Below are 15829 nucleotides of genomic sequence, written 5' to 3'. Positions count from 1 at the left end.
GGGAGCATGTCCCTAGAAGAGAAAGGGTAAATGATCTGTTAACATTTTATGTGTGGATAAATGTGAGAGCAGCTCCCAGACCCCAAAGTTAACACCTGGGCAGAGAAAAACATGCATTCGTACTTAACCGATAAAGAACTGAAAGTTGTAGTGATGCTATGTGGCCTGCTTGGCTTTACAAGGTAAGTGAACTTCACTGGAAAAAGGGAATTCTGGTCCTCTCTGCCCTGCTGCAGTGCCAGGCTGTGACACTCCGCATCTTCTCCATCGCTCCAAGAAGAGGAGTCAAAGTCAGGCTTCCTGCTCATGTCTCCCTCCTAACACACCTCCTGCAGGCAGGATTACACCCTGCCCACCGTCCCTACGAGTAAGAGCAGCCCCAGCTGCACCCAGGGAAGAATGTCTGCAAACCCTGCCACTGCTTCCACGCCACAGGGCTCGGGGTGCTGCTCTGGAGGACCACACCATCTCCCTGCTCAGCCCATCGCTTCGGTAACCAGCTCAAATGCTTTAAAAGGCCACAGACATCCTGCCAGGAGCAGAGCGCTCCTGGGGTGTAAACCACGCAAAGAAAACCAAAAACTTCACCAGCTCCTCTAATGCAGCAGGTCCCCATCAAGCAGCTGCCCAGGCCCCAGCACACATCAGGCTGCCGGCTCAGCAAGAGCGAGAAAGCACCCCAAAAACATCCCAGTAATGCACAAGCTTGCATTCAAACCTGCATTTGAAAAACAAAGGCAGGGGCATTGACAGGCCTGGGCACCCGGCACAAGGTGGGAGCTAGGGGGAAGGCTGGGCAGGAGAGCAGAGCTCCCCCGTCCCTTGAAGCACGCACCCCTCCAGCTCGCACCCTCCTTGCATCCAAGACGGAGCACGGCAGGGTGGGCTGCCTGTGCTGCAGCCCCCGGCACAGCCTTCGTGCAGAGCAATCGGTTTCTGGGGCAGAACAAGAGAAAGCATTAAAAATCCAGCTCTCCCAGGCTGCAGGTAACAGCGAGTGGAGCAGATCCTGCCTCCTTTCTTGGCTTCTGCACAGAAAACGCTCCCCAAAAAATGCAGTTTGAGGCTGCAGCTAAAACAAATAAGAACCATGGTGCAAGTCTGAAGAAAATAAGCTTTTTCTGAGCCCTGTCCCAGATTTCCTGGGTTCCTCCAGCAGAGCTCACATCCATGCTCATAGCTGGTATCACAGTAAACAACAGGGAAATTAAAAACATCATACTAGAAAAGATAGTTAGAGGAAACAAATCCACGCAGATAGTTTTTCAGGGCAGCTGTCACACTAAAAAACTTCTAAGCTTCCTGCACAAAGTGAACTCTGGAAACAGAAATGCATGTGAAGTAGATGGGAATCATTATGGAATAAAAATCACGCAGATGTTTTAAACATGTTCTATTTTAAACACGCTCTACGTGCTCCTTAGCTTGCCCTTCAAGAGGCACCCAGGTGAAAAGTACGAGTGACAAAAACAATCCTTTTGAAGGACAACTTCAGATAAATAAACCAGATCAAGCATGAATCGGCTCCCTGAGTCCAAGATCAGAGCAATAACAGAGCAAAGGGCACACACAGAGTGAGCCGTTACAAAGAGCCCCGATAGATTTCCCCTCTCCCACCTCTCAAAAAACCTCTGGCACACAATAGCACGTGGCCTGCATGAAGAATGCCATTTGCTTATATACTGCTTGGTAAGTGAAGGCAAGAGTATACACCAGAGTCCAGCTCTTAATGGAAACAAGCCAAAATGATTCCCTTACCTTCTGTGAAGCTGCCTGTAAGAGTTATGACAACAAACACTTTGCCTTCTGGCTCCAAATCCACCTGAAAAAGTAAAGGAAATGTTAGAAGACTGTTTTTCAAGGCAAAGATTCTTCTCAGGATTTTGCATGATAAATCTTGCCAACTTTTAATAATATTTGAAGCTTTCTATACATTCACATGCACACCCTTAATTTTGCAAAAAAATCAAGCATTCAGGGCTCCATAACAAATAAGGAACTGGATCCCTTTCTTCTCCTAGAAGCACTGAACAATCTCAACCTTGCTTGAGGAAATAGATATTAAAGAAAAAAAATCAAGTATGGTTAATAGTGTTCCAATTTGTCAGATAAATGAAGCGGGAAGCAGGAGTAACATTAAACACACGCAATTCTCTGAAAAGATCCATGCATATCTGTTTGGTGAATGGATATTTCCTCCCTATTATATCTTATCCCATTTAAATTATTTCAGTCTCTCAAAATACTGTCAGTGCTGGGGTAAACACTGATTTCTTACATAAATCACCTTTTGGCCTTAAACCATAGAAAATAGAAAACTGTTAGTGCTGTTACCTAAGGACTTGTTATCGTTTAATCTAAATTAGATAGAGATACAGAACATAATTTTAGGGATCAGAGATTCAATCCCAGTGTCGGTCAACCTGTCCTTGAAAGAAGGTATTTATTTTTGGCGAGTAGATTTTTCATTTTTAGTTACATTTTTAATTAAGGTCTTGCTTTTGGGTTTTTTGTTCACTAGCTAGTTTTTAGCAAAAATCACAGCTAAGGATCCCTGAAGTTTGAGTCAGGCTGTCACACAGAAATCTCACTTTCAAAAAAAAAAAAAAACCAACAACCCAAGGCAACTCCCAATACACCCCCAAATTACAAGGTTAAAATTAGCAAAGAGGAGCTTCACATCTCATGGGTATCAATAATCTGTGCAGAACAGAAATTCTGAAAATAGACCTCTCTGGAGGAATGACTAAACATGATCGTTCAAACCCCCTCTGCTCTTGTACAGCCACCTTCCCCTGGCCTGGCAGAAATAGAAGCAAGCCTTCTACATCAACAGCCCCAAGTTTCATCACAGAGATGCCCACAATTTTATACACTCTGGTGTGCACACTGCAGAGTAGAAAAACATTTCCCGGTCCTGCAAGAAAGGATGATGAACCCAAGGCTCCCTCTTTTTTCTCGGGTAACACGCGATGTATCCTGCCAACACTTTGATTCCTCTTCAGTGTTAACACATACCACATCATTCAAACAAACCTCTAACCATAAGCCTAAGCTACCAGAGCAACAGTGTATGGACCACCACTAACCCAGACATTTGCCCACGGTTTGCAAAACCCTGCCAGGCACCAACCGGTCCTTTTAAGGGAATAACATTAAGACACAGATGTAAGAGAAAGTTGAACTCTATATATCCAATAGAGGAGCCAAACAGCCATGCTACAAATGGACAGAAAGTATCTGCACTGCTGTAAGTGGGGGAGGAAAGTGTCCAAGCCAGGCTGACTCCGCAGCGTTAAGGTATAGCAGCGTTTTGTGCTGGCACCTCCACTCCTACGGATGCTAACTGCAGCTTCACCAACACGAGCCAAGAGAAAACATTCTGGGGTAAGTGAGGGCGAAGCAGAGACAGCACACAGCATCACATACATCTCCCTAGCCTACAGTTTGTTGCAGAAGTAGAGAAATTGTTTTTAAACGATTGGGAATTTGTTAGGATGAGCAGAGCAAATACTTTCAGAGAAAGGATAAGAGAACATCCTATTCGCACGACTCCAGCTACAGTCCAGAAGTGACACATCTCTATCAGTGGGATACAAAACAGGGAAGGTAGAACTGCTCAGCAAAATCCCATCAAAATGTTGATTTTATGGACACTATATTTTCCACTAAAAGAAACCAAAACCACACAACCAAATCAATCTCACAGGGAAAATTTAAATTAAATATTTAGCTTTGACTCAGTATTAATTTTTTTATTTGCTTGGGCTGCTTACTATACTGGCTTTAGGAAGCTGTGTGTGAACAGCCCTCTGTCTCTATTAGTATCAAAGACACTCCCCAAATAAACTTCAACTCCAGAGATATCATGCATCATTATTACCTAAATTTCAGTTCACTGGAGAGATATGCAGCTTTGTAAAGAAACGGTTCTTTCAAAAACGTGTACTATCTATAATATATATACATACACAGTCACCGAAATTGATTTATGGGATATCAAGAATTCAGATTTTAGGGGAAAATCCTTACTTACTTAGGTTTCCAAACTCATTCTTCAGTGCTTATCATTTTTCTGCCAGTCTCAATACACAATGATATGTTAAGACTCCCATTTTCACATTCACAAAGAGGATCCTTCCTCTGTTCTTCTGACATACATGGTCTCCAGCGGGATATGGAGCAAATCCTGCACTCCTTGTTTAGTCTTAGAAGGAAAGGCTTGTCGAGACAGAAGCAGCTGGGCTGAGACCAGGAGATGCAACAAAAGCATCATCCACCTTTGACACAGGGCACAAACAAAAATTGGTCCAAACTCTGTGACACACCTTGCTTTCCATCACTGCAAATGGGATTCCTCTGCCCGAGGTAACATAGCCTCACAAAGCAGAAGCAAAATAATACTAAAAGTAATAGCAGAAGATTTATGAGAGTTATATAACAATCTCTATCCCTTCCAGACTCCAAGATTAAAGACCAGTCAAATCCCCTACACCAACTAAGCAGCCATGCTCATGTTATATCACAGTACAAGAGCACTCAATAAAGATGATCTAGCTACACTCAAGAACTTCTCATGGCACATGTTAGCAGGATTTAATGAAAAATTACAGCTGAAAGGCTCCAAAATGAGGACTGAAGCCCCAGCATGCCAGGAGCTGCTGAAACTTTGGCACACCGGCACCCCACTGGATGCAGGATCGATAGTGAAATCTTGCCCTGTATAAGGGGTTAAAACAGACAGTCTGAAGAGTTTCTCTGGTCTTAAATTGATAGCAACAGCAACAACGAAAGATAAGATACAATGAAATTAAGTAATTAAAATTAATAAACCACTGGTAGAAGTCTGGCTTTTGGATCTGATGTGATCTCCTTTAAAGATGAAATTTGACCAGCTAAGCAGCAGCCAATGCAATATCTGAGATCAAGTCCCAGACACGTGGAACGTGCCCGAAACGGAAAACAACCTCCGATCGAGAAAACTGAAAGGAAAATCTCTGACTGCAGGCCTGCCCGAGATCAGACGACGAAGCAGCTCCCAGACAGCAACACCCACCGGGCAGGACGCGCGTCCTCTCGCCGTCGCACGGACCCCCCCGTACCGCGGCCGCGCACCGCGGAGGGGGCCTGGTGCTGGCGGCAGCTAACCCCCGTGAGCTCCGCGCGCTTGCCGGACCGCAAGCCGCGAACGTACGGCAATCGGCTTGCTAAGCCCGGGCCCCGGGGCTAACCTCAGCCATCCTCGCGGCTCCGTTCCCCGCGTTCCTGCCCCTGCTTTACACCTTCATCACCGCCTTCACGCTCCGCGGCGCAGCGACACAAAGAGCACGCGCTTCGGGATAGCTGTACCGACCCAGCAAGCAACCGCGGCCACATTTCGGCACGCAGAAATATGCCCGTAACCATCTGAAACCAGGTGCCCACAAATGAGGAGTGTGGTACCCTACTTCTTCCCCAAAAGGAGGAACTCCTAATACAAGCCCTCCTTCAATCTCTTCGGTCGCTAAGGAACTTCTATCCCTAGCACCTACTTTCAGCGACTGAGAGGACTTCTCGCTATGCTCTGTTATTAAATAAGATTTGAGCACTTCAAAAGGAAGCAGCTGCCAAAGGACTGGCCCTCCAGCCATGGAAGGGATAACCCTATCTAGCAACGGCTGGCTGGCGGCCCAGGCCCTGACTGTGCACCGGCAAGGCTCCGGCGATGCCGGTACCTCCCAGCATCGGCGAACACCCTCGGGATCCAGCCTCACAACGTCGGTGCGGGTGTAACGCGAGTACCACGGATGTGCCAAGTTTTGCTTCTCACTTCTTTTCTTTCTTTTCTTCCCAGCATCGACTGTGGCTGCTTAAAGGCGAAAAACTGTGTTTTTACAGGGAAGCAGGGGCCACAGTGTTATTCTTGACAGAATTATTAAAGTCCAAAGCAGACCATGCAATCGGTTTGGGTCAACAATGCAGCTGACGCTGATCTTCTTTCTAAAAAAAGCAGGACAGGCTCAGAGAAACTCAACAGCCTGAAGGCAGCACAGATGATGCTAAGGGGGAACTCCTATGTCATAATACAGGAGATAAGCGATACAGGAATGTAACCATCTGTATGTATTTGGCAACAATATTCAAAGAGTAATAAGTACAGAGAAAAGTCTCCTAATGCCAAGATCTATTTAGCATATGGTAACTTTTAAGGAATCACAGAATTCTGCCCGGAAGGTTTAGCATCAGAGCAGGAGATGCACCGCAGCGGGAAAAGTCCTGCTGTACTGCGAGAAGCAAAGGAGAAGCCTGAATTTTTATGCATGCATGACATTGCGAATGCTATGAGGTACACCGATCTCCAAAGAAATCGAACTAAACTGGTGGCGTGCAACATCACAGCATTGGCATGCGTAGCTGTAAACAGCAATCACCCTCCCCTCTCTCTGGCACTTTTGTCCTCAGCCTGGTCCCCAGAGGACAACTGGGAGGAAAAATACCAACTTTCTGGCTGTTTTAGAGGTAACTTGGCCAAGTTTTAGCCAACTAGGAGAGGAAAGAGCGCTTATCGGTGTAGTAAAGCCTTTAATCGCCACTCTCTTCTAGTTCAAGGAAAAGGAAGACAGCACGTGCCTCCGTAGCACAAAGGCTCGATAAGATCAACTGTTGGAGCTCAGGAACCCCCTTTGTATCTGTAAGAACAACACAGGATTTTGGCCCAGAGCTAAGCATACACTTTAACTTCTGTTGAACTTCACAGCCGTACCTAAGAGAAAACAAGCGCTGGAGGATTTTGGCAAGCGAGCTGGAAATGAGCAGGTAAGGACTGACGAGTTCAGCCGCGGTTTCGTTACGCTTCCATCGTGAGACGCAACACTTTGGCAGCGAGGCTGAACGCAGGACCGAGGAGGACTCCGCTCCTAATTCAAACCACTCGCAGGGTGCCCCATGCCTGAACTTGCCGAGATGGCGCAGCTCCACGTGACTTCAAAGGGAGCTGCAAGGGATCGGTTTCCCACAAGGAGGGGCCCCAGCCAACCACCTCATACACCTTCTCCAGAAAAGGACTGTACCAACATCATTCCCAACAGCTAGGCAGGTGTTATTAACGCCCCTTCTCTGCGTTACAAAAAAAGGTAGTTCGGGAGTGAACGAGGGAACAGATGCAGGGGGACTCAAACAGGGCTCCTTAATCATCTGCCTTCACACATATAGTAAAACTGGTCGCGCGTGACTCAGCAATGGAAGAGGTTTGGAAAACAAATTCAGAGGGAGGGTAATCTCTCAGGCAACATATCAACACCCAGCTGAAGCATCCACTGAACTCGAAGAGCAGGTATAGTCAGTCGGCCTCTGAGAGAGCCCGGCATGCCTCTGTGAAAAACTCGCTGCGGATGGGAAGAGGCAGATCCGAAGGGTGGCTGCCTGCCTGCGAGTCGCTCGCTCTCCAAAACGGAGACGAGGTGGACCTCCAGGATGAAGAGACATCTTCAACGTTGCATCTGGCATGAGCATTAATTCTTGCAAACGCAACTTCAAAAGGCTTTTTCCTCCCTTCCCCACAACAGATAATCCAGTCTGGGAAGCCTGATCTGAAGCACGCTGAAATCAGTGGGAATCTTTTTATTGTCTTTGGATCAGACACAAAAGACGACTGCATTTACCCTGGAGCCCAGAACATCCTTTCTCCCATTGCTGCTCCGTCCTTTCTTCCCCACAGGCACAATTAGTAAGCATCCTAGAAGTGCAACCTTTTTCTAAGCCATGTCAATGCTGACGTGGCTTCAAAAACAGAACAAGCCAGACACTTGCAGTGAATAAAGCAAATATAAAAGCAACCTGGGGACTTAATTAGGCTTAATTAAACAAGTAGCTATATCTTTCGACTTCCTACACAATTTTTAAATTTAATTAACAGAACTGCATATATAATCAGTCATTTGTAGAGGCAATTCCCAAGGCTCTGTTCAGTCAGAAGAGCTGAAAGTCTGGGTTAGGCTAAAGCTGGTTTTTCACATGCCTCTAGTTATTTCTTTCAATTTTTCTTGTTTAAGCTCCTAACAGATCATGCTTATGGAATGTCACATCTTTCTGTATTTTAATAAGGTAGCACCTCCACCTGAGCATGCCTTTGTTGGACAGGTCAAGTAGCAATTTTCTCAACCAAATACACGGTGTCTGGATTAATCAGTCCCTCTTGTATGTTTCGAGGCTGACAGACACCTGTCTATCAAGTCAAGAACCTTGGAAAAATCCTTAGGGCTCTCTAGTACAAAGGGGATTTTGCATTTCCAGACCGACAGATTAAAGTATTTTTCCTACAAATGCACAGCATGCAATTTTTAAGATTCAAATCAGTGTGCCTAAAAAAAACCAAAATGGGGTGCCAAGCACCTTCTCATTCCTGCAAAGGCTGGCAGATGCTTAGGGCAGTAATTTCCACCGCAGGTGCCAAGGGCAGACTTGGACAGTTTCTCAGTGACCCACGACAAGCTCCATGCAGGGGAGGCCCCAGGAGATGCTGTTTGGTGAACAGCAGCGACCCCAGCTCTTGTTCCACCTGAGCTTTGAATCTGGTGCTGCCCAACAGCAGCATCTCCCTGCTCCCACCACGATTTAATTTTGATGCCAGGTCTCAAACAAAGAGCGAGCACAGGGTGACACAGTGCTGCAGAAAGGCTGCCAATCCCACCTCTAACTGGTAGGTCCATGCACCGTGCTGAATTCACAGAGTGTCGAAGCCCTCGCAGCTCACCGATTCCAGCTGCAGCAGATGCACGATTAGACCTGGAGATGACACCTGGTCCGTTGGGGGTCAGCCTGGCCATCCCCTGTTAGGGGACGAAGGCTCGAAACTTCTGCCTCCTGCGAGTGACGATAACTGTCAAAGTTTCAGGGGGAAAAAGAAACCTTTCCAACATCTATTACTGCTGTATGTTTAACACTCTGGAGGTTAACCCACAAATGGGTGGAAAGTTAGTCTCTCTCATAACTCCTATAACCAGTTATTCCAGCTATTAGTGTAATATTGTCATTCTAACTTTTTGTTCCAGGACAGCTGTTTGAATTATTACTTTTGCTTTCAGTCAAGCTGCATAATTATAAGCTGTGTGCCAGCCATGAGCAATCATGCATAACTAATGAGTCTTAGCCAATCCTGGACTCTTTAATCAATTTTAGTCTGGTTTCATCCAAGAGACTACCCACCTCAACAGGAGATTCACTCAGGTAGGAAGAGGAAGGGCTGCAACAAGATTTATCTATCCTGTGAAAATTCTTGCCAAGAAAACCTGTTTGAAGGGCTACAAATAAAATATAGATAAAAAAGGAGGTTTCCAATCTTAAGAAAAAAAAAAAATTTCAAAAGCATGAGCCAAAGCCTGCTGCTACTAGAGTTACACCAACTTCTATGACTTTTGAGAAATCCCACTTCTAAAGCAATGAATGATTTATGAGTAATAGTTGCAGGTGACTGCTCTTTAGTATATTTTAAAAAAATTGTAGGCTTAAAAAGTTAAAATGAGAGAGAGACACACACACACAATTGGTTAAGGGACTGTTATATTTTTGTTCTCTTTATATTTTTAAGGAGAAAAACAACTACTCCTCTCTGGAGGGATTTCTGATCTCTTTTTCCTGAGTTATGTGGCAGGAGAGGAAATCCAATTGCCCGTTTATCAGTCCCACAGTACTGAAGTTTCTCAAAGACCGGGCATTGACCCCAGCAGTACCACCACTGAGTAAGAAGCTGTTCCTTCAGAAATTTCAGTGAAACTCAAAATGCAATGGGGGATGGAGGAGAGTCTAAGAGTCCCATGCACACACGGGAGTCTGCAATAGAGGAGGGCTCTCATCCACAACCCCAAGACAAGCCTGGGGCTAGAAACGACTAGGGCCGAGAAGAAAACACGAAAGATGACCAGACCCTAGCAGCGAGGGTCCAATTTCTGAGGGTGCAGACCATGCCGAGCACGGGACAACTCTGCAAACTGCCCACAAACAGCAAAGCCGGCACTGAAAACTCCTGCCTCAGAGCCTTCCCCTCTCGATTCGACGGGGCGGTTGGTGTCCCCCCTCCCCAGCGGGGCCCGTGGCTGAGGGGAGGACGGTGGTCTCACACGCTGCTGCCAGCAGCTCTCGAAGCGGGGCGCGCAGCCCGAGCTCACCGCGAGCTGCCGCGGCCCGAGAGATCCTGTACGGCCCCACGGGGGTAAGCTGGTGAAGCAGCGCTACTGGCATACGAGAGCCCTGGAAAGACAAGGTCTCCCCTTTTGGGGGAAAGTCTTGGGGAACGGATAGGAGCGAGGCGGCGAAAAGCCTGCTCTGGACCAACCTCGCGCCTGCGAGACGTCAAGTCGCGGGCGATTCCGCTCCGCTTTCGCACCCGGCCAACGAATGGCACCTCGTTTGCAGGCGGTGGCCGGGGGAGATGCCGGGCAGCGAGCAAAGGCTGCTCCGTGCCTCCCCGAACGGGCTCGGCCACCCAGCTGACCGCAGAGCGCAGGGGCAGGACGCCACTTCCCGGGCGGCCTCTCGATGCCTTCGTGCCGCCTCCCCCGGCTCCCTCCCGCAGCCGCTACGACCATCGCCCACGCGAAACCACAATCGCGTGGGCAGGATGTGTTCTGCCTTTCCCTACCACACGCACATACAAGCGGAGCTTTAGCTCTGCTGCGCACGAATTATTAAATGTACATCTCGCTTTGTGACACCACGCCAAATACCATCGCGTCCAGTCCATCACTGGATTCTCCTCCCAACTCCTCTTGCCTTCCTCCTGCAGCTTTTTTTTATTTCTTTTTTATTTTTTTTTTAAGGCATGGCAGGGAAATCACAGATTACTTTCATTTCCTAACAGGCAGACACTAACATCAGTGCAGGACCACTAAATTAAAGGATGGCAAATGCAGGGCTTCATTTTCAGCTGTTTGAACACTTGATTACAGCAAATACGCCCATGCACACATTTGGTAGCTGGTATCGGGCTATCGGTTTGCATATGCAATGTATAGAAACCTGCCTGCAAACACCTATATATGCAATTGTAGGTAAAAGAGGCTGAAAATGGGACAGGGTCTCTGCTCTTGAGAGGCTTACGAGCTTTGACAAACAAACAAACAAAAATCTTCTATTTCCATTCAATGAACAGTAACAACAGGTCAATAAACCTCAACAATCAGTTATTACCGACAAAACAAAAATCTTTCAACAGCTATAGAGCCCTGGGACGCCACTTTAACTATTACACTCTGGACCCATGAGTTGCGAAGGGATGATGCCGACAGCTCATGTTTTACTTCTCTCACTGAGTACACAATGCAGGAAATGACGTTTTCTATCTCCAAGTTCTGGAGATGATCAACAAATTTATTTTCTGTCACCTATATTAACTCAATATAACTTGGCAGAAAAACCAGGAAGTTGTGCCGCCAGTTTTGCTGTTTACAGTAATAAATAAATAAATCACTGATGGGTGCCAAGCAGGCAAGTTGGTGGTGGCACTTCCCGTTTGGAAACGCTCCAAGGGCCATAGCAATGAGTTGGTGAGCAGAGTTTCCTCAAAGTAAAACACTGACATAGCTGAGCTTAAGACTGATGCAACGTCCCCCGACAAGAAAAGGGCAGGTGAGTGCTAGCGAGGGAGCGAGCCCAGGTAGCCCATGTACCAGCCAGCACACACCAGAGACCTGGGTTTTGCCCATAGGGGAACAGAACAGGCACCAGGCAGAAATACAGAAGGAGAAACAAAAACATTGGGCAGAGAAGCAATAACAACGCTCTCGGTCTTGAGGAGAAGTCTTCCAAGGCACGGCATTCACCTGCAGTTTTAATTAACCTTATTAAAAAAATCTTGGCAGGCTTGTGAATCATTCATGACTTTACATTAAGCAGCAAAGTCTGCATCGTGATCTGAGATTCTGAGTTCAAGGCACTCTTGTTGGTCAGCCAAGGATCGTCACCACACAGCTACAGCAGGAAAGCGCCGTGTAACTTAGGGGAAATCCACTGGGTTGTACAATGTCAGATAGGGCCCTCAATATCCTGTTCGTGGATGCAACCCAAGGAATTGTAGACCCCTAAACCAGTTGCAATACTCAGCAAAGAACCCCTTTGCAGTTGTCTCACCAGCACCTTGCTCATTTACATACTTGCGTTGTTCTCCAGTATTCAGTGCTGGAAAATATCTTCCTGTTATTCATAGGTTTTATTGCATAATCTTAAACTTCTGTGAAATTCTTCTCATTTGAGTCTCCATTAGGTGCGTCACTATTTCTAAAATATCTTCCTACTACATATAATTCATTTGGTGCACTGCTGCTTTTCCATTTTTGTCCAATAGCTCCTTCTTCTTTCTCAAACCAGGCCACAGCTGATGAGATCATGAACCATTAAAATGCATTAGTCCTCCAGATATAATCCATCAAATTTCTCAACACCCCAGGTAGAAAGGTGAAAGGTCACAACTTTCTGCTACTCCAACCATTTCTGCCAGAGACTCACTTTTGAAGAGCCAAATCCCATCTTTTTAATAACAGTTTAAAAGTTAAGTCCTGGTGGTATAGCAAAAGGCAATCTGCTGGAAAAGTCCAGCTATTTATGGTGCTTGATCACTATTAAGGGGTGCTGTAAAATTAAAAAAAGGATCCCGGAGTGAGATGTAATAAGCATCTCGACGCCTGCAGCTTGATGGCAGCTGGGGTTCCATGATACAGAGATTCAAATGCAAACCAAAAACTCTGCAGAGGGCTTCGTTTGCAGGCACCTGCCCGCTTCTTCCCTTTAACACTGAGCATCTAAAAGATCTGTACTTAGCGGAGGGCCTCGCAATAGCCAACGCTACGCTGCTCGGTTGGCAAGTGTTTTGTGTGCTGTACAAGGGGCCAACAGGTATCTGTCCTGATCATCGCTCACCTATCTCAGCCTGACTTCCAGAGCTGCTGTAGCAGTACACCTGGGATAGCTGGAACAGTCCTACCATCCATGTTTTGGTAAGGGAACCTCCATGCCAGGCCCACAGTCCTTGCTTTCACCCAGAAAAGCTTCCCACGCAGGCTGCCTTTTTACAACCCTGGCATCACACTCCTACAGCGGTGGTGATGTATCTCTCCTAAAGGCAACGTGATGTATGAAAGAAGCTGCATATATGAGATCATACACATCACCTTTTCAACCAAAGCCTGCAAAGCCCCTCGGGGTGCTGAGGAAACCTTACACCATCAATTTTATAGATAAGGAAAGCAATATATGGGGATGGCAGGAGCAGAACCAGAAACAGTGCTTGTGGACTTCAAAAGCCCGACCTAGCATACTGCATGGCAGCCACACCACCTTGGAAAAGGGCAAGGAAGACTCTGCAGTACCCGTGAAAGCAATGCATGCCTGGACTGAACAGCAGTCCAGATGTCAAGAAGAGTCAACTGCTCCACAGCGCCAGAACCCATCACTCTTTTCAGTGACTATAAAGCCTTGCACTAAGTGTTTTGGGGGGGGAGGAGCAACACACACCACCACCCCCATCAGTATCACGATGAATTAATTTATGTGCAAAATCAAGTTATTAGCAGTATTTCTGACAAAACATAAGATTTCAAATGACATAACTCAGTGGCATGCCAGTCTTTAGAACTACAGCTCCCATCATGGATATCCCTATTTAAAGCCTTAGCTGCATTACTCATCCTTAGTGAGGATACGAAAAAGGAGGGATTCATTCCAACAACTGTCGCAGCCCAGATCCTGGCATGGGCTGTAACACCACGGAGAAGCCTAAGCACTGCTCCGACCATTCTTTCCAGATCTTGAATTAATCACAGTGACTTCTTTCTTCCTCCTCTCACTTCCTCACCTAGCACTTTTTTTAACACTGAAACTATGAAGGACTAACATTTATATCCAGCCAGTATTAATACACCACATCTCTTCTCACACTCCATGTTGCAAGATGATCTGTCAAATGATTTGAGATGGAAGGATGAAAAGCAAACTATCAAATGTAGGTGGTGCCTCACAGGAAAGAATCTGCTTGGGGCACAGCGAAAGATGAAGAAGAAGGTTAAAGGTACTTTAGCCCACACGCTAACCCCTGTCCCATTCCCTGCCAACAGCTTATGGGGTTGTTTAACATCCCTGGCACACACATCCCAGAACATCATGTAAAAGCAGTAGCAGTTTCTGGCCGCACAGCCAATTAGATGTTTCTAAAGGTACAAAAAAAAGGAGTGCCAAGGCATGCGCTCCCCCAGCATTCCTGAAGGTATGATGCTTGCTCCTGCTGTCCAGATGTTACCGCTCACGTCTCCGCTCTAATCCCACAAGGTCCAGCACTGGGAGTCACAGTCAAGTCTTCACGCAGCAAAAAGAATGTAGGTTGGGATCCAGTACGCAGCTGACAACACCCAGACAGGACATGCCATTGCCAACATTTGCTTCGCCAAGTTAGATCATATCCTATTTGTGTAGTGGTTTTTGTTTGTGGGTTTGTTTTTCTGTTTGGGCTTTGGGTTGGTTTGGGTTTTTTGTTTGGTCTTTTTGGGGGGGGGGGGGGGGGGGGGCGGAGTACAATAAAAATATTTCTGTAAAACAGCAGTTAAAAAAAAGGCATATAGGTGACGTTCTTCATAGTGAAGGACCCTGGGTTGTGTATTTGTACAGAAAGGACTGGGGTGTGGGGGGGGGGGAAGTCCCAAAATCCTGAAGCCAAGCACTGCAATAACAGACCGTCCAAGACAAGCAATTTTTAGTTCCATCAAGTCTGTGATTACAGTTTTCCTCATCTACCTCATGAGAGAGATGATCTCACTACCCACTTGTGACCATAAAGTCATAGCTGTGACTCCAGCAATTGAGTTGAGACGGGAAGGAGCTGAAAAGCGTCGGCCTCCAGCCTTCTCCGGCCACTGGATGGGTGACAAGGTGACATGTCACTGGGACATGCTGTTCAGCTGATCCAGCCATCTGCCTCCATCTGAAGGAGGTGGCACTTCTGGGGTTTGCATGCAACTGCAAGCCGACAGGCAGCTTGCTGGCATCTACCAACAGCATATTGTCACGCATTTCCCCTTTTTAATAATTCTTTTTCCCTTTCCAAAGCATGGTTTCAAGATGAGGAAGCACTTCTCAACCAATGTGACCAAGATGTACCTTGGATTTAAAAAAAAGAGGGGGTGGGGGGGACACGACGACCCAGAAACTGTCTGCAGAAGAAAAGGTCAGAACATGGTTAGAGTGGGTTTGCTCACATGTCAATCGAGAAACTGATGCTGACCACATTTCCCATCCGAAGCTCAACATCACCTGCAAATCTGCAGACAAACATTGTTCTCTTCAAACAGAGCTTTTGCTGGGGATCACTGCAAGTCCGAGCACATGGCAATCCTAGGTAAGCCAGGAGCAGGACAGGCTCCATCACATGGCCATCATATTTAGGACAACTGCTGTCATGTGCCCTCCTTGATAAATATTTAGTTTCTTTGTGAATGGAAGGCCTGGCATTTTATCTGTGACACAGCCAGTGTTGCATGTGCTTTATATTACAAACACACATGCTTTCAACTCCAGCCCACTAGCTAATACATTTAAAAGTATAAATACCCTTCTGGAGAAAAGTACTTCCCTACCTGGGTGGCACTGCTAATGTGGACCTTATGCTTCTCCTCCCACTGACAAACAGCCCTTGGTGAGGGGGGACATACTACCTTGAGTCCCAAAGCATAATTTTATTCGCCCCTGGAAAAGTCACATCAATTTTAGTCTTATAACCTTAATCAGAGAGCCTTCACCAGCTGAGGACAGAAATCCCTTGGACAGCATTTATATTCTTTCAAAATAAAATCAAATAAATTCCCTTCTTTAA

General features: G+C 46.5%; 1 protein-coding gene across 2 annotated transcripts in view; it reads right to left on the bottom strand.

The window, feature by feature from the left end:
* PRKCH (protein kinase C eta) overlaps positions 1-15829 on the bottom strand; it is a 119921-nt gene that overhangs the window by 89928 nt on the left and 14164 nt on the right. Inside the window, exons 1-2 of one of the 2 annotated variants that reach the window (XM_069783217.1) lie at positions 4281-4373; positions 1759-1822 (exon numbers count right to left, since the gene is read on the bottom strand). In XM_069783217.1, the coding sequence (XP_069639318.1) occupies positions 1759-1822; positions 4281-4340 (124 nt within the window). In that variant the 5' untranslated portion in view covers positions 4341-4373. Of the gene's footprint in view, positions 1-1758; positions 1823-4280; positions 4374-15829 lie in introns of those variants that run through there. The other variant, XM_069783216.1, reaches the window with a different exon arrangement.

This window comes from Haliaeetus albicilla, chromosome 5 (assembly GCF_947461875.1).
Source record: "Haliaeetus albicilla chromosome 5, bHalAlb1.1, whole genome shotgun sequence".
In the NCBI taxonomy this organism is placed as follows: domain Eukaryota; kingdom Metazoa; phylum Chordata; class Aves; order Accipitriformes; family Accipitridae; genus Haliaeetus; species Haliaeetus albicilla.
This window is presented reverse-complemented; position numbering and strand designations above follow the sequence as displayed.